The sequence below is a fragment of the Oratosquilla oratoria genome, chromosome 33 (assembly GCF_046742065.1).
Source record: "Oratosquilla oratoria isolate Oo_2021 chromosome 33, ASM4674206v1, whole genome shotgun sequence".
In the NCBI taxonomy this organism is placed as follows: Eukaryota; Metazoa; Arthropoda; class Malacostraca; order Stomatopoda; family Squillidae; genus Oratosquilla; species Oratosquilla oratoria.
This window is the reverse complement of record NC_134809.1, coordinates 1,499,190-1,517,552: the sequence shown is the minus strand read 5'-3', so window position 1 is coordinate 1,517,552 and position 18,363 is coordinate 1,499,190. Positions and strand designations below refer to the sequence as shown.

The 18,363-nt window shown below is 49.9% G+C and overlaps 1 protein-coding gene across 6 annotated transcripts in view; it reads right to left on the bottom strand.

The window, feature by feature from the left end:
- LOC143017701 (uncharacterized) overlaps nt 1-18,363 on the bottom strand; it is a 105,482-nt gene that overhangs the window by 66,711 nt on the left and 20,408 nt on the right. For all 6 annotated transcript variants that reach the window (XR_012965690.1, XM_076172453.1, XM_076172457.1 and 3 more), the window contains exon 2: nt 13,214-13,794. Coding sequence is in view for 5 of the 6 variants with exons in the window: in XM_076172453.1 (XP_076028568.1) it covers nt 13,214-13,333 (120 nt within the window). In the remaining variant the exon portion in view is untranslated. The remainder of the gene's footprint in view (nt 1-13,213; nt 13,795-18,363) is intronic.

Sequence of the window (18,363 nt, the reverse complement as noted above, 5' to 3'; positions counted from 1 at the left end):
GGCACAAGAATCCCCAAGCCTTGCCCAACTAGTAACAAATAGAGGGAGACATGTCATGTGTGCCGCGTTGTACAAGGAAACAATCATCACAGAACCATGTTTAAATATTAAAGGCTACTATATTAATACATAAATCGTATCTGGCGTTGCAAGACTATTCCGTCACTGGCATCCTAACCTTCCAGGAAGTCTCCCATCCGCTTTTCCTACCTACGCTACCGAGGACCCAGCCTATTCGCCCACTCCACATAATCCCGCCCTAGCCTCTGCTAAACAAGTTATTCACCACCACAACCCGAACTCCCTAAACAGTCGAACTTGTTGCTTCCTGTGTGCTCCCTTTTCTTACAACATCCGCCTTTCTATACACAGTTCAGCTTTGTTGCCTATGACGTTAGGGACCCTACCACCATCCACCGCCAACCTACCAACCAACCACCGCCACCACCACGCTCGTCTGGCTTCCTTCCCTTCCTCATAATTCTGTCAATTGTCCACTACACTTCCCTCTCCTCAAACCATAACCATTCTCAATTCCCCCCACCCTTTCCCCTCTCAACCCCCCCCCCCGCTAACGCCCATTTCTAGGCCTGTCCACCCTTTCCACACAGCTCCCAAAATATACCTCAAGAGGAGATATCCCAATCCCCTGCGAGATACGGACGCCTGTGCTGCCGTGGTGCACGCAGCCTAACACAGGAGCCCCCAATCCGTTTCCTCACGTACCCCATACTTATGGACTGCTGTTCTTGAGCATCCAACAAATTCGTCTTGTCTCATTAGTTGTCGGCTGTGGACTAGTGGACTTTATGGACGAAAACTACACGTTGGTCAAGGCGGTTGTGTTACATCAACAAAGTAGGTAGGACGAATTCTGTTTATACAATATACCTCTGGTTTATACAATATACCTCAAGCTGCGGCAACACCCGTCACATATCACAGTATATAGACTACCTGATAGACATAGTATTGAATATACGACGATTTTATTCAGTCAAGAAAATCGTTCATCCTCAAATGTTATCTTTGAGGGAGGAGGGAATTTTCCTTTACTACGTCAACGTTGGCTTGGAAAGGATGGAGGTGAAGGGTAGAGGTGGGGTGGGGGTGGATTGTAACGGTTCATACGATAAGTGGCGCGGTTTTCCGGAAATATCTGCTTATGTCGGTAAGAATATGGAATGTAAATCCAAGGAAGAGTCGGGAGAGGGAGGTAATTTGTGATCGTGAAATTTAACCAAGTTCACACATTTTCTGTACTAGTAACTACGTACGATTAGTTCTGGATTATTTTTTTTCCTAACGATTTATTCGTAGCATCCTATTATTTTGTTCTCGTTTCACGAAAATGGAACTTCATTTCCTTAGGTATGAACGGTCTAAAGGCCGCTGAAATTCTCACCGATGTAGAGCAACTTCTGTACATGAAACGAACTAGGCGCGAAGCTGCTAATAACCAAAAACATGTCCAAATCATATGAACAAATTCAAGTTGCATTTTCAAGTATTTGGTCCACTATTATTTCTGTCAATGATTGTTTCTACCTGATCTTTCCTCCTCACAGTAACTGCCTACCTTCATACTTTACTCTTCCCCCAGTATCTCGTAACCCCCTCGCACTGGGACCTATCGAGGCAAGCTCCCCCACCAACTCCCCTTGTCTTCTGCCGCCGTTCAAGACTGCGTGCAACCCCCACACAACCCTTACTGCGTACTGCCGCCGCCCCCGTCCACTTGAATACGATAAAAGGACCACCATTTCTGCTACCCGCTTACCCCAAAGCACATAGTCTCGTTTCTCCACAATGCCAAACCCTTCCCTAAACTAGTTTACATTTATGTAAAATGTTAATGAAAAACAAATACACCAAGTATAATCAAACACCAATGATCTCGCTTACTCGGGGAACTTTAATACGCGTAGCATCGACGTCACTGGAGTCTTGTTCGGTCGAATTTTGCCTACGGTATGACACTTGTATGCTAGAAACACCTTTCTAATGCAGTATGAGGTGCACGATAACCAAACTGCTCTACTGCATGGTGTCCAATGACGCTCAAGGTGGTGTTGGTGATGGGGGGATTCAAGCATATACGACACCATGTCAAGACGGATACTATGGCTGTACCTTCATGGCACCAGTTTCTGGATGTAGCAAGATGTATTTGCGTCTGACCATGAGCTTCATAATGCCTATCTAGCTACGGCGCTCTTTGAAGAGGTGACTATTCGTGAGTTGGTCGATGGTGCCTTTCTGCGACAACAGAGGCTCTTACATCCTCCTGAGTCACGAAGCTATGGAATCCCGTGGCAGGCACTTGCCTTTGTGGCACCAGAGGCAAGAGTTGGTTTGAGTGCCACTTTAAAGTGTCACAACGAACACTTGGGGTGCCAAGAGATTGCAACAGTCTCACCTTGGGCTGGACAAGCAGCAGACGAGGAGTTGAACTATCTCGACAGCCTACAACGGGGCTGCCTCAAGTTTAGTGTCTTAAAGTCTTTTACCTAAGGTGACAACGCAATGAGCCGAACACCGACGGTGGGAAGAAGGAAGCAGAGAACTACGCTGAAAGGAGGAAAGCTAACAAAGAATGTAAACTTGATAAAAGAGAAGGGAGGAGGGAAGGTTCAAGTTTATCTTTGGTGCTTCCTTTTCCAACGTCTAACCTGCCACAATGTGGAGATTGAAAAATGGTGGAAGGGAGCGAGTTTATTGCCGTCTGACTCAACCCCACGATGCCCTGTGTTGGTGCTGATGCTGCTGGCCCATGGTTGCGCCATGGACAGAGACGGATTTAAAGGTCCGCATAGGATGAGTGGCTCCAATAAGTGGGTAAGTGGCAAGTCAGAAGGTGTGGGTACGTACGTATGGATGGGTGAGGAAAGGGAGGAAGAGAGTTTAAGAGCCAGGGAGGAAGGGAGAGAGGAGGGAAGGGAGGGAGAGAGGAGGGAAGGGAGGGAGAGAGGAGGGAAGGGAGAGAGAGAGGAGGGAAGGGAGAGAGAGAGAGGAGGGAAGGGAGAGAGAGAGGAGGGAAGGGAGAGAGAGAGAGGAGGGAAGGGAGAGAGAGAGAGGAGGGAAGGGAGAGAGAGAGAGAGGAGGGAAGGGAGAGAGAGAGAGGAGAGAAGGGAGAGAGCGAGAGAGGAGAGAAGGGAGAGAGCGAGAGGAGGGAAGGGAGAGAGAGAGAGGAGGGAAGGGAGAGAGAAGAGGGAAGGGAGAGAGAGAGAGAGGAGGGGAGGGAGAGAGAGGGAGAGGGAGGAGAGAGAGAGAGAGAGGAGGGAGAAGGGAGAGAGAGAGAGGAGGGAGAGGGAGAGAGAGAGAGGAGGGAGAGAGAGAGAGGATGGAGAGGGAGAGAGAGAGAGAGAAGGGTGAGAGAGAGAGGAGGAGTGGGAGGGAAGGAGAGAGAGAGGAGGGAGGTAGGGAGAGAGAGAGGAGGGAAGGGAGAGAGAGGAGGGAAGGAGATGAGAGAGGAGGAGGAAGGAGAGAGAGAGAGGAGGGAAGAGAGGGAGAGAGGAGGGAAGGGAGAGAGTGAGAGAGGAGGGAAGGGAGCGAGAGAGTAAGGAGGAGGAAGGGAGAGAGTAAGGAGGGAAGGGAGAGAGAGAGCAGGAGGGAAGGGAGAGAGATGAGAGAGGAAAGGAAGGGTAAGAGAGAGAGGAGGGAAGGGGAGAGAGACGAGAGAGAGGCGGAAGGGGAGAGTGGAGGGAAGGGGGGAGGGAGGAAGGGAGAGAGAGGGGCAGGGAGGGTCTGAGAGAGGAGGGAAAGGGAGCGAGAGAGGAGGAGGGGAAGGGAGCGGAGAGAGGAGGGAAGGGAAGGAGAGCGTAGGGGGAGGGAAGGGAGCGAGAGAGGAGGGAAGGGAGGGAGAGAGGAGGGAAGGGAGAGAGAGGGGGGAAGGGAGAGAGGGGGGAAGGGAGAGAGAGGGGGGAAGGGAGAGAGAGGGGGGAAGGGAGAGAGAGAGGGGGAAGGGAGAGAGAGAGGGGGAAGGGAGAGAGAGAGGGGGAAGGGAGAGAGAGAGGGGGAAGGGAGAGAGAGAGTGGGAGGGAGGCTGAGAGTTGAAAGGGAGAGAGGGGGGAGGAGAGAGAGGAGGGAGGAGAGGGGGAGGGAGGGGAGAGAGAGAGGGGGGAGGGAGAGAGCAGAGAGAGGGGGCAAGGGAGGAGACAGGTGGGAAGGGAGAGAGAGAGGTGGAAGGGAGAGAGAGGGGGGGGAAGGGAGAGAGAGGGGGTAAGGGAGAGAGAGGGGGGAAGGGGAGAGAGAGAGTGGGGGAAGGGGAGAGAGAGATGGGGGAAGGGGAGAGAGAGAGGGAAGGGAGAGAGAGAGCGGGGAAGGGAGAGAGAGTGGGGAAGGGAGAGAGGAGGGGGGCAAGGGAGAGAGAGGAGAGAGGGGGGAAGGAAAGGAGAGGTGAATAAGGGAGGAGGAGAGAGAGGGGGGAGGAAGAGAGAGAGAGGGGGGGAAGGAGAGAGAGGGGGAAGGGGGGAGAGAGAGAGAGGGGGAAGAAGGAGAGAGAGGGGGGAAGGAGAGAGAGAGGGGGGAAGGGAGAGAGAGAGGGGGAAGGGAGAGAGAGAGGGGGAAGGGAGAGAGAGAGGGGGAAGGGAGAGAGAGAGGGGGAAGGGAGAGAGAGAGGGGGGAAAGGAGAGAGGGGGGGAAGGAGAGAGGGGGGAAAGGAGAGAGGGGGGAAGGAGAGAGGGGGAAAGGAGAGCGAGAGAGGGGGAAGGGAGAGCGAGAGAGGGGGAAGGGAGAGCGAGAGAGGGGGAAGGGAGAGAGAGAGAGGGAGGAAGGGAGAGAGAGGGGGGAAGGGAGAGAGAGAGGGGGAAGGGAGAGAGAGAGGGGGAAGGGAGAGAGAGAGAGGGGGAAGGGAGAGAGAGAGAGGGGGAAGGGAGAGAGAGAGAGAGGGGGAAGGGAGAGAGAGAGAGAGGGGGAAGGGAGAGAGAGAGAGAGAGGGGGAAGGGAGAGAGAGAGAGGGGGAAGGGAGAGAGAGAGAGGGGGAAGGAGAGCGCGAGATGAGGGGGAAGGGAGAGAGAGAGGGGGGAAGGGAGAGCGAGAGAGGGGGAAGGGAGAGCGAGAGAGGGGGAAGGGAGAGCGAGAGAGGGGGAAGGGAGAGCGAGAGAGGGGGAAGGGAGAGCGAGAGAGGGGGAAGGGAGAGCGAGAGAGGGGGACGGGAGAGAGAGAGAGGGGGAAGGGGAGAGAGAGAGGGGGAAGGGGATAGTGAGAGGGGGAAGGGAGAGAGAGAGAGGGGGAAGGGGAGAGAGAGAGGGGGAAGGGAGAGAGAGAGAGGGGGAAGGGAGAGAGGGGGGAAGGGGAGAGAGTGTGAGAAGGGGAGTGAGAGAGTGGGGGAAGGGGAGAGAGAGAGGGGGGGAAGGGGAGAGAGAGAGAGGGGGGAAGGCGAGGAAGAGAGAGAGAGGGAAGGGGAGAGAGAGAGAGGGGGGAAAGGGAGAGAGAGGGGGGGGGGCGAGAGCGGGGGGGAGAGAGTGAGAGAGAGGGGGAAGGAGAGAGAGAGAGGGGAGAGGGGGGACATGAGAGAGAGGGGGAAGGGAGAGGAAGGAGAGGGGGAAGGGAGAGAGAGAGGAGGGAAGGGAGAGAGAGAGGGGGAAGGCGAGAGAGAGGGGAGGGGGAAGGGAGAGGAGAGAGGGGGGGAAGGGGGAAAGAGAGAGAGGGGGGAAGGGAAGAGAGAGAGAGAGTGGGGGAAGGGCGAGAGAGAGGGTAGGGAAGGGAAGGGAGAGAGAGAAGAGAGAGAGGGGAAGGGAGAGAAGAGAGAGAGAGGGGAAGGGAGAGAAGAGAGAGAGAGGGGAAGGGAGAGAAGAGAGAGAGAGGGGAAGGGAGAGAAGAGAGAGAGAGAGGGAAGGGAGAGAAGAGAGAGAGAGAGGGAGGAAAGGGAGGGAGAGAGAGAGAGAGAAGTGAGTGGAGAGAGCGAGAGAGAGAGGGGGGGAGAGGAGAGAGGAGAGAGGAGGGGGAAGGGATGAGCGAGAGAGGGGGGAGAGAGAGTGAGAGAGGGAGAGGGGGGGAAGGTGAGAGAGAGAGAGAGAAAGAGAGAAAGAGAGAAAGAGAAAGAGAGAGAGAAAGAGAGAGAGAGAGAGAGAGAGGGGGAAGGGAGAGAGAGAGGGGGAAGGGAGAGAGAGAGGAGGGAAGGGAGAGAGAGAGGAGGGAAGGGAGAGAGAGAGGAGGGAAGGGAGAGAGAGAGGAGGGAAGGGAGAGAGAGAGGAGGGAAGGGAGAGAGAGAGGGGGAAGGGAGAGAGAGGGGGGAAGGAAGAGAGGGGGGAAGGAAGAGAGAAAGAGGGGGAAGGGAGAGAGAGGGGGAAGGGAGAGAGAGGGGGAAGGGAGAGAGAGGGGGAAGGGAGAGAGAGAGAGGGGGAAGGGAGAGAGAGGGGGAAGGGAGAGAGAGAGAGGGGGAAGGGAGAGAGAGAGAGGGGGAAGGGAGAGAGAGGGGGAAGGGAGAGAGAGAGGGGGGAAAGGCGCGAGGGGGGGAAGGAGAGAGAGCGGGGGAAACGGAGAGCGAGAGAGGGGGAGATGGGAGAGGGAGAGAGGGGGGGAAGGGAGAGTGAGAGGGAGAGAGAGGGGAAGGGAGAGAGAGGGGAGGAGAGAGGGGGAAGGGAGAGCGAAGAGGGAGGGGGAAGGGAGAGGGAGGAAGGGAGAGGGGGGAAGAGAGGAGAGCGAGAGAGGGGGAAGGGAGAGAGAGGGGAGAGGGGGGAGAGGGAGATAAGGGGAAGGGAGAGAGAGAGAGGGGGAAGGGAGAGAGAGAGGGGGAAGGGAGAGAGAGGGAAGGGAGAGAGAGGGGGGAAGGGGAGAGAGAGAGGGAAGGGAGAGAGTGAGGGGGAAGGGTGAAGAGAGAGAGAGGGGGCAGGGGGAGAGAGAGAGAGGGGGAAGGGAGAGAGAGGAGGGAAGGGGCGAAGAGAGAGAGAGAGGGGGAAAGTGGAGAGAGAGGGGGAAGGGAGAGAGAGAGGGAAGGGCATGAGAGAGAGGGAGGGGAGAGAGGGGGAAAGGAGGGAGAGAGGGGGGAAAGGAGAGAGGGGGGAAAGGAGTGAGAGGGGGGAAAGGAGAGAGAGAGGGGGGAAAGGAGAGAGGGGGAAAGGAGAGCGAGAGAGGGGGAAGGGAGAGCGAGAGAGGGGGAAGGGAGAGCGAGAGAGGGGGAAGGGAGAGAGAGGGAGAGAGAGGGGGAAGGGAGAGCGAGAGAGGGGGAAGGGAGAGGGGGAAGGGAGAGAGAGGAGGAAGGGAGGGCGGAGAGAGAGGGAGAAGGGAGAGAGAGGGGGGAAGGGGAGGTGAGAGGGGGGAAGGGAGGTGAGAGGGGGGAAGGGAGGTGAGAGGGGGAAGGGAGGTGAGAGGGGGAAGGGGAGCGAGAGAGGGGGAAGGGAGAGAGAGAGAACGGAAGGGAAGGGACGAGAGAGAGAGAGGGGGAAGGGCGCGAGCGGAGAGAGAGAGGGGGAAGGGAGAAGGAGAGAGAGAGAGAGGGAGGAAGGGAGAAAGGAAGAGAGGAGAGAGGGGGAAGGGAGAGAGAGGGGGAGAGGGGGGGTGGTAAGCGAGAGAGAGAGAGAGAGAGAGGGGGAAGGGAGAGAGAGAGAGAGAGGGGGAAGGGAGAGAGAGAGAGGGGGAAGGGAGAGAGAGAGAGGGGGAAGGGAGAGAGAGAGAGGGGGAAGGGAGAGAGAGAGAGGGGGAAGGGAGAGAGAGAGAGGGGGGAAGGGAGAGAGAGAAAGGGGGGGAGGGAGAGAGAGAGAGAGAGAGAGAGAGGGGGGGGAAGAGAGAGAGAGAGAGAGAGAGGGGGAAGGGAGAGAGAGAGAGAGGGGGGAAGGGAGAGAGAGAGAGGGGGAAGGGAGGAGACGAGAGAGATGGGGAAGGGAGAGAGAGAGAGATGGGGAAGGGAGAGAGCGAGAGAGGTGCGGGGGAAGGGGGAGAGAGAGAGCGAGGGGGAGAGAGTGGGAGAGGGAGAGAGGGGGGAAGGGGGAAGGGGAGAGAGAGAGAGAGAAGGGGGGAGAGGGGAGAGAGAGGGAGAGGGGGGAAGGGGGAGTGAGAGAGAGAGGAAGGGGGAGAGAAAGGGAGGGAGAGGGAAGGGGGAGAGAGAGAGAGGGAGGGAGAGAGAGAGAGAGAGAGAGAGAGAGAGAGAGAGATGAGAGAGAGAGAGAGAGGGAGAGAGGAGAGAGGGATGAGAGAGGAGAGAGAGGGAGAGAGAGAGAGAGAGAGAGACAGAGAGAGAGAGAGGAGGAGAGAAAGAGAGAGACAGAGAGAGAGAGAGAGAGAGACAGAAGAGAGAGAGACAGAAAGAGAGACAGAGAGAGAGAGAGAGAGAGAGGGAGAGAGAGAGAGAGAGAGACAGAGAGAGAGAGAGAGAGAGAGAGAGAGAGAGAGAGAGAGAGAGAGAGAGAGAGAGGGAGGGGGGGGGGAAGGAAGGGAGGAAAGCTAGAAGTGACAGGAGGAGAGGCCAGTGGTGCATGGATTGATGCTGGGAAGGAGAGAGATGCAAGACGGGACACTGAGAGGTTAGGAAAGAATTGTGGGGACAGGGAAATGGAGAAAGGGAGAAAATAACTAAAGGGTGTAGGGGAAAATAGGAGAGGGCATAGGTGAGTGATAGGTGAGGAGGGGGAAAATGAAAGAACCGGGGAAAGGATGAGGGTGTGGTTAGGAGATAAGTGTGGGAGTGAGGCAGAGGCAGAGAGAGTGGGAGTGGGAGAGGGAGTGGGAGAGGAAGTGTGGGAGGGAGAGGTAGATGGGGAAAATAGAATAGGAAGAATTAGGATGCTGAAAGATATTAGGGAGGAGAAGAGTGGAAGGGGAGATGTGAAAAGGGCGGCTTTGGATGCAATATTATAAATACTGACAAATAAGCTCTGCTTGAGCCAATCTGTAACACTATGGGCCATGCCAATCCTACAAATCACTTCCTGACAGACCCATCATTGTTTATGTACTACACTACCAAGGTATAGGAAACTTTCTGAGAATTTGACACATGCACCGACTGAATTTTCATCATCAGCCATTTCAATTCTTTGTCATACAGGTTCATTTCACGAAAATACTGTTCCATAATTCACCATAGTACTGTTCCATCATTATAACTTGTCTAAAAAACAATTACTGTTAGCCCCTACTTTTTTTATTTTTGCAACACTTGTCTCCTCATCTTTTACATACAACTTGGACCAGCCCAAGTGACAAAAGAAATCCATGACAAAAGATCATAACACTGAGCCAATCACCCCCTTCCACCCCTAACCCTCACAGAGCAAGCACACATACATGCTGAGCAAGCTTTGGCAGGGTAACACTTCACAATAGGCAGAAAAACACATGGAAGGGAAGAACAATTGCAAAGAATATAATAACTGGTGTGGGGGGGGAAAGAAGAATGGGATACTGGAGAGGGCACGGGTAAAAGAGAATAGGGGAGTGAAACTTGGAAGTAAAAATGAGGAAAGGGTAGTAAGGGGGAAAGGTAGGCTCTGAGGAGAACAGGGAATTAAAAGAGGTCCAAAGGATCCAAACAAGGAGAAAGAAGACAAAAAGATGGGAGGTATGGAGAAAGGAGCTGGATAGGGGAAACATGGGCAATATCAAAATTAATGGAAATATAGATGGGGAGGAAATCAACACAGCAAGAGGAAGAAATGGAAACTGAGCAAGGAGGACAAACAAACAAAAACACACTGGAACTACCAACCCTGGAACAAAGAGAAAGAGGATATCTATTGACCATTTACAGAATCATGAAAGGCAAGGAAGTCCTTGACAGAGAAGACTTGTTAAAGTGGGATAGAAGAAAAACAAGGGGACATGAAAAAAAAAGACTGTTACAGAAGAGATCTGGGAATAAAAATTGATGAAACAATAGTGTGTGTGCAAACACCATACAAAAATTTAAGAACTAGATGTTGCAAGATACAAAGATGGGTCACCATGAGCATAGCTCTCCTTCCTGTATAATACAACTAGGTAAATACACACAAATCCAAATACTGAAACTACATCACACTTCCCCAGCAAGACTGAAAAAGTTGTCCAGAAACTAAAGAACTGCAGGAGGTCCAAACAATATACTAAACCAACAACCGAAATGTCTAGTCCCTGTATAAATAAAAGTCTTCATAGATCTTCTATTCTTGGTCACACAACATTCCAATGATCTGGAAAAGACCAAACAACCAAAGAAGCTACCATCCTACTATTCTTGTTTTTACCATATCTAGAAATAGAGTCTTTGCAAAAGAAACCTGGGACATTAGACAGATTGATTGATACATCTAAAGTGATTGAAGTATTTATCCAAGATACAATCAGAATATAAATACACATTTACCTCACCAAACCAAAATGGTTTCAAAGAAGCCATTGCAGCTGCACACTGCTCACAAATCTTACCCAAATATTGGGTGGCTTCAACATGAAAATGCTACCTGACAGAATGGTAATGATGACCCTAGATAAACAAGGTTTCTGACAATCCAAGACACCAAAATATGACTAAGAACTGAAATGCATAACTGACAAAATGGTTGACAAATTTCCTATCTGGCAGAGAATGCAAAGTATCTCAAAATTACTATCTACTGAGGACAAAGGCATTGTATAATGCAGACCCTCAAAGGACAATACCACTTGACCCTTTTTACAAGTCTCCTTCCCATCCTAAGCCCAGAACACACCAATAAAGCTCTTACAAAACAAGTAACTATAATAGCTCGGCACCACAATTACATCCTAAAATACAGAGCTAGAATTATGACTGACAAAAACCAAATCTCCATCCCTTCAGAAATCCTCAGTATCACTGGTTTCTATCATGAATCAATGAAACACCCACTGATCACATTAAATGATCAACCTCCCAGTGAATGAAAACCCTGAAATATTTTTTCTTACAGTTAGGACAAATGATCTTGTACAAAAAGCAAACAACAGCTGCAGGCATGGGATTTGGACAGCAGAAAAATTATCATCATTGTATGAACAACTAATAAAAACAATACTATGGTTTCACGGTATCCAATATAAAAAAAAAAAAAAAAAAAAAAAAAAAAAAAAAAATTGAGTGCAGGAAAACGACTCCAACAGAACAGAACATTCCTCAAATGGCGTATATTTCGATAAAAATTTCCTTCCCACACAGTAGAAAATGATAGGCACAATTCTAGTCCTTGAAATTACCCATACTTTCCCTCACTTCACATAGTCCACCAAATGCAACATGATAATTCCAACAGCAATCTGTCCAAACATAACATAACCCTAATAGGGTAATACCCTGCATAAATTCTATACTTCACCAGATCCCCTGGCTACCAGAAATCAATTCAACAGAGAAACCACTTAAAATGAGCAAGAATTGCACCGGCATGCCTGCATTCAGGTCACAAGCCTGTACTGTCACAGCATCAACAAAGTATCGGCCTGGCAACAAATGAAATGCCCTAGATATATACAAGCTCCACACAGAAGACAAAGCAAAGTATACTACTCTGTCCTACATTAAGTCATTCCTGAGAAGCTCCACAAAATCCCTTAACTGCATGACTTATGGACTGAACCTGTGGTCATGGCCAGTTTCCATGGGGGAGGGGGGGTTTAGTGGCGGTTTTGCTGGTCTTCTGCAGGAGAGAACTATGACAACAAATTGATAGACACTAACACTCTAGAAATACCAACCTACTTATCTAATTTCTGACCATCATACTGTTCTATTTGCCTCTGAGGCACCAATTTGCTAAGGACAATACAATATCTATACTTTTATTCCGGCTACTAAAAGACTACCCTGTTCAGATCTGTAGCTCCCCTTTGGTAGGAAAACTTGATACTTTTTCTTTTCAAACAATGCATTACGGTCAAAAGGAAAATCACTGAAGTAAAATTAAACAAACAAAAAATAAATAAATAAATAACATTACTTGCTGTTGTAAAGGTAAGTATCAAGGGTTTACAATAAAATCGGCCAGAGATAAAAGCCCTCCCAGGGACTTGAAAGCTCACCATCACAATGGATCAGTCTATAGACAAGTTAAACTCATCTGGGATGTTCATAGCTAATGAGCACGAGTCCAGCACATAATCCAAGACCATAGTGAATTGTAATACAACAGCATAACCTATCGAGCACTCAAGAAAGCAGTGCTTGTACAACGGGAAATTAATCATACATGTACATAAAAATAAACTTCAAGATACCATTATTGAAGAACTGTGCCAAAGACGGCAGATAGCAACACCCACACAATATGCATTGTGGAGGCTCTGCTACTGCCTAACTCTTGACTTACTGCAGTTTAAATACTAACTCAAAGAGATAAATATAACATATCTATGACAAATACTACAAGCAAGAAACCTATTTCTGATCAATATATACGAATGCTTAAACTATTTTATCAATCTCATGTTCATTCATTCACAATTTAGATAGCTACTGGTTACACATGTACAACAAAAATACAAATAATATACTTGCACTCAAGCTATTTGGCACATGTTCTCTTCCTGTTTTTTTTTTATATCTTCCTTGGACCAACTCGTAAATGGGTCTTGTATGAAAATGCCTGTGTTAACAGCTTTGTTACAACTTTTACTGTCAGTTCTATATAAAAGCTGTGCAACTTAAAAGTTGTGCATAAGTCTAAAAAAAATAAAACAAGAAGGCTTACATGTTCATTTGGTCCTGAATATAACCACAATTCATTTGTGTGTTAGATTCACCATGGTCTTTTGATCACATGTTGGACTCTTGATCGACAGTTATTAACATCCTGAGCTCAGAGCAATCTATGGGTAATACTGAATACTGTGACCTTACATGGACACACACCCCAAACTCCCCGCCCACGAGAGTTGGAGTAACAAACCGCAGCAATACTGAAATTATTTCAGCCCTGTGTATGTGCGTGTGTGTGTGTGCGTGTGTGTTTTTTGTGGGAGTATAATTATGTGGGAAACCAAGAGCAAGTTATATGCAAGTACGGCACTATAGTGTATTTTTTCTGCGGGCTGATGCATGTCAGGTTTCAAGAACTCTAGCACACAAAAGCATGTATTCATGCATTTCTTTCGAACAATCCTTATTCCATTACAAGAAAAATATATTCCACTTGTGAAAGAGCATCTTCATGTCAATCAACACTACATTATGCATTCATACCTCATCCCAAGAGAAGCTTGTATATACCAAATGTATGATATATGCACTCAACTCCTACACAACAATACATTTCAATTTACAACAGTGAAACTGCAAACTTACTGGGAAGGGGTGAGAGTTGGGTCGGCACTGAAGAACAGCTCTTGCGGTCATCTTGGGGTTGGATGGATGGCCACCCACTTGGGGGGGGACCAGAGCACGAACTCCAACAATGTTCACCATCAACCCCGGTCAGGAACCCTTAGGTACTTCCTCACCCCTCTGCTTAGGGTTGCTGCATGACCATCCACCACAACACTGCCACAACACTCACTAAGCCTGCTCTTCCTCCAACACTCAGGCTGCACTACCACTTCCACCAGAACCAATTCTTTTTTCTGTGCACTACCAAAAGGTGTTAAACCAACTAACTTTCCGTACAGCCTATCCTCCTCCTCCCCCTCCCCTTTGGAGCTGCCTTCTTCGTGCCCTAAGAATCCCTCATCCACCAGCTCCAACTGAGTACATACGGCTTCATTGTTCCATGATACTACACTTCCAACATATCTGTAGTCCTTCAAACAACAAATTTAAATCTTATCTTGGTTATTTTTGCATTATATCAAGCTTTAATTCATAAGCCATTGTTCATCTGTTGTTCTTTATTCCATTCATGGTATGTCACTTGATCATCGTTTCATGACCTGTAAAGAAAAAAACAATTATGAATCAAGTAGTAGTTTCAGATATTTGATTCAATGTTTATTCTCTAGCAATAACACATTTTCTTGCAACTTTTCTACATGTGCTGGTATTCATAATTTTCTATTAGTTACTGCCACACCATTTCATTCAGATGTAACACCTTTGATAGTAAAGGAGTACAAACTTCCATACCAGGCAACTGGCAACTGTCAGGTTTTGTTTAAATTTGTGTAGACCCTTCAGTAAACAATTACACAAGAAGTATACACATACTGATCCACACAACCTTAATAATATATATATATATATATATATATATATGTATATATATATATGTATATATATATGTATGTATGTATATGTATATTTATATGTATATATATATATATATATTTTTTTTTTTTTTTTTTTTTTTTTTTTTTTTTTTTTTTTTTTTAACAGTTTGCACCTGCAAAGTGTGACTGCTACAAATGGGAGAGGAATATCTTCACCAGTCACTCAGGATTCCTTTGACTTGCAAAGATTCATGTTGAGCCACATATTTAAATATCCCTTCTTCCTGCCAACAATCATACTTGCATGTGGTAAAATAGAGACAGATTGGAGAATCATCCCATTGCCACCCATCTTCAAAACTTGTCAACACCCTTGCCTCCACCTGATGGTGAAGCCTCAAGGGGCTGGCACTTTATCTCCCACATCAAACCCAAACTATCTACCAACTACGACAGTTTCCTCTTCATTTTCACAAGAGGAAAACTGAAAACCCATAATCATTCCCTCCTATGAACCAGTGACATGGAATCAGTCGCACTAAAATCCAACATGGACATTAGTCAAACAATTCCTCCCAGAATAGTTTATGAGAAGGCCAGAGGACCTGTGCCAGATGTTATGGGGAAGCAGGTCTCCAGTCAATGAAACTAGAAGCACCAATTACAACTTCAAAGACTTCACCAACAAATTTCTGCTCTAAAGAGGGGAAGCACTGGGACTGGCGTCAGAAAGATTAACATCCACACATTCTTTGCATGGTAGCTGTTGTGGGGAAGCAGGTTTCCAGTCAATGAAACTAGACACAGCAATTACAATTTACTCCACCCCTAAGACTTCACCTACAGAGGGGAAGCACTGGGACTGATGTCAGAAAGATTAACATCCATACATTCCTTGCATGTTGTACGAGTAATACTTTGTCAGCAACAACTACTGCTGCTCCTTTCCTTTAGGGAGGTACAGAGTGTGTGGTGAGCGAGTGTGGTGAGCGAGCGAGTGAGTGAGTGAGTGAGTGAGTGAGTGAGTGAGTGAGCGAGTGAGTGAGTGTGGTGAGCGAGTGAGTGAGTGTGGTGAGCGAGTGAGTGAGTGTGGTGAGCGAGTGTGGTGAGCGAGTGTGGTGAGCGAGTGAGTGAGCGAGTGTGGTGAGCGAGTGAGTGAGCGTAGTGAGTGAGCGTGGTGAGCGAGTGTGGTGAGCGAGTGAGTGAGCGAGTGTGGTGAGCGAGTGAGTGAGCGTAGTGAGTGAGCGTGGTGAGCGAGTGTGGTGAGCGAGTGAGTGAGCGAGTGTGGTGAGCGAGTGTGGTGAGCGAGTGAGTGAGCGAGTGTGGTGAGCGAGTGAGTGAGCGAGTGTGGTGAGCGAGTGAGTGAGCGAGTGTGGTGAGCGAGTGTGGTGAGCGAGTGAGTGAGCGAGTGTGGTGAGCGAGTGAGTGAGCGAGTGTGGTGAGCGAGTGAGTGAGCGAGTGTGGTGAGCGAGTGAGTGAGCGAGTGTGGTGAGCGAGTGAGTGAGCGAGTGTGGTGAGCGAGTGAGTGAGTGAGTGTGGCGAGCGAGTGAGTGAGTGAGTGTGGCGAGCGAGTGAGTGAGTGAGTGTGGCGAGCGAGTGAGTGAGTGAGTGTGGCGAGCGAGTGAGTGAGTGAGTGTGGCGAGCGAGTGAGTGAGTGTGGCGAGCGAGTGAGTGAGTGTGGCGAGCGAGTGAGTGAGTGTGGCGAGCAAGTGAGTGAGTGAGTGAGTGTGGCGAGCAAGTGAGTGAGTGAGTGAGTGTGGCGAGCAAGTGAGTGAGTGAGTGTGGCGAGCGAGTGAGTGAGTGAGTGTGGCGAGCGAGTGAGTGAGTGAGTGTGGCAAGCGAGTGAGTGAGTGTGGCGAGCGAGTGAGTGAGTGAGCGAGTGAGTGAGTGAGCGAGTGAGTGAGTGAGCGAGTGAGTGAGCGAGTGAGTGAGTGAGCGAGTGAGTGTGGTGAGTGAGCGAGTGTGGTGAGTGAGCGAGTGAGGAGTGAGTGAGTGTGGTGAGTGAGGTGAGTGAGTGAGTGTGGTGAGCGAGTGAGTGAGTGTGGTGAGCGAGTGAGTGAGTGAGTGTGGTGAGCGAGTGAGTGAGTGAGTGTGGTGAGCGAGTGAGTGAGTGAGTGTGGTGAGCGAGTGAGTGAGTGAGTGTGGTGAGCGAGTGAGTGAGTGAGTGTGGTGAGCGAGTGAGTGAGTGTGGTGAGCGAGTGAGTGAGTGAGTGTGGTGAGCGAGTGAGTGAGTGAGTGTGGTGAGCGAGTGAGTGAGTGAGTGTGGTGAGCGAGTGAGTGAGTGAGTGTGGTGAGCGAGTGAGTGAGTGAGTGTGGTGAGCGAGTGAGTGAGTGAGTGTGGTGAGCGAGTGAGTGAGTGTGGTGAGCGAGTGAGTGAGTGAGTGTGGTGAGCGAGTGAGTGAGTGAGTGTGGTGAGTGAGCGAGTGAGTGAGCGAGTGAGTGAGCGAGTGAGTGAGTGAGTGAGCGAGTGAGTGAGTGTGGTGAGCGAGTGAGTGAGTGTGGTGAGCGAGTGAGTGAGTGATTGTGGTGAGCGAGTGAGTGAGCGAGTGTGGTGAGCGAGTGTATGTGTATGTATGTGTGTGTGTGTGTATGTATGTGTGTGTGTGTGTGTGTGTATGTATGTGTGTGTGTGTGTGTGTGTGTGTGTGTGTGTGTGTGTGTGTGTGTGTGTAGGTATGTATATGTGTGTGTGTGTAGGTATGTATATGTGTGTGTGTGTATGTATGTATATGTGTGTGTATGTATGTATGTATGTATATGTGTGTGTGTGTGTGTGTGTGTGTGTGTGTGTGTGTGTGTGTGTGTGTGTGTGTGTGTGTGTGTGTGTGTGTGTGTGTGTGTGTGTGTGTGTGTGTGTGTGCGCGCGCGCGCGCTGCTAGCGTGCGACCCTGCATGCGGACCGCGTGCGTGCGTGCCCGTCCAGTGCACCAACAGCGCCATGCAGCCTTACTGGTGCAGTTAACACACCTTTTCCTTGCACCAAATTGAAGGCCGGCGTCCCCAGAGGAAAACACAATTGAAGAGACCCTGAACACAATCAATAATCGAGGACAAACACACACCTATCTCTCCGCCTACTCTGCGCGCGCGCAACTCTGGAGCACTTAAGAGGAAAAAAAAAAGTCTTTATCACATAATGAACAAGCTCTACCGTTTCGCTCGCCAAGCCCTCCATGTCGATGTGTCGTACGAACCGAAACCGTTGCGCAGATGAATAAGAAACCTTACAGGTCTTGCTAACCTTAATGTAAACCTCGCTTGTAGCCCAACCCCAGGTTTGTATATACACTCGCCTCTCCGCACACCTACATAGCCATCCATCCCTCTTCCCAACGCAGTATCAGTCATAAACGAAGATGATAAGAGGTGGTGGGCAGAGGAGGGGAGGGGGGGAGAACAAATAATGAAGTCGTTGACACCCTCCTCCCCCTCCCCCCGAGACTAACGAATGAGGATAATACAACAAATGTTAACTGCATAACTCGAACGCAGCGTGGCGTGGCCCGTCCAACAGCGGCGGGCGCAGCCAAGACGGGGGCGGAGGAAGAAGCAGAAGCAGAAGCAGAGGCAGCAGCAGCAGCAGCAGCAACAACTCCCTCGACGGAGAGAACGAAAGGCAGAGGGGGCACCGCTGCGGCAAGAGGAGGTTCTTGCAAGCCACAGTGTATTATTCCGTGGCAGTGCCCTACTTGCGGCACAGCTCAGCGGCCGCTCAAAGGAGACCCGAGGTCACCGACTCGAGCCAATGAAATTACGAAGCGTCGAATGTTGTTACGTAATGAGGGGCGGCGGCAGGAGAACGACACGTATCACGGTGGTGGTGGTGATGGGGACTGGCGGGACGGGAACTGGGGGGTGGTACGGAGAAAAGAGAAGAGAAGAACGACGACGAAGAGGGAACGAGTAGAAGGGCTAGAAAGACACTAGACATAAGAGACGGGGAGGGGGAGGGAACGGAAGATGGGGAGGAGCTGACAGTGGTGTTGGAGGTGAAGAGGAAGGGAGGGAAGGAGGGAGGGAGAAGACGGGGTCAAGGACGAGAACGAGGCCGTGGAGTTGGAGGACTAGAATGATGCATCCGAATGTGCTGAAGACTACAAGCACGAACGGGTGAGGCTGAAAACCTCAAGAACTGGTGTCCTCATAAAACACAACAAAACTTTGAGTACGGAGGGAGGTAGGGAGGGAGCAGTACGGGGTAACTGAGGCAGATAGTCATTAAAATAATAACTACGGCGAGAATGACGTGGTGGAGTCAGGGCGGAAGGAAGAGGACGAAGAGGACGAGGACGA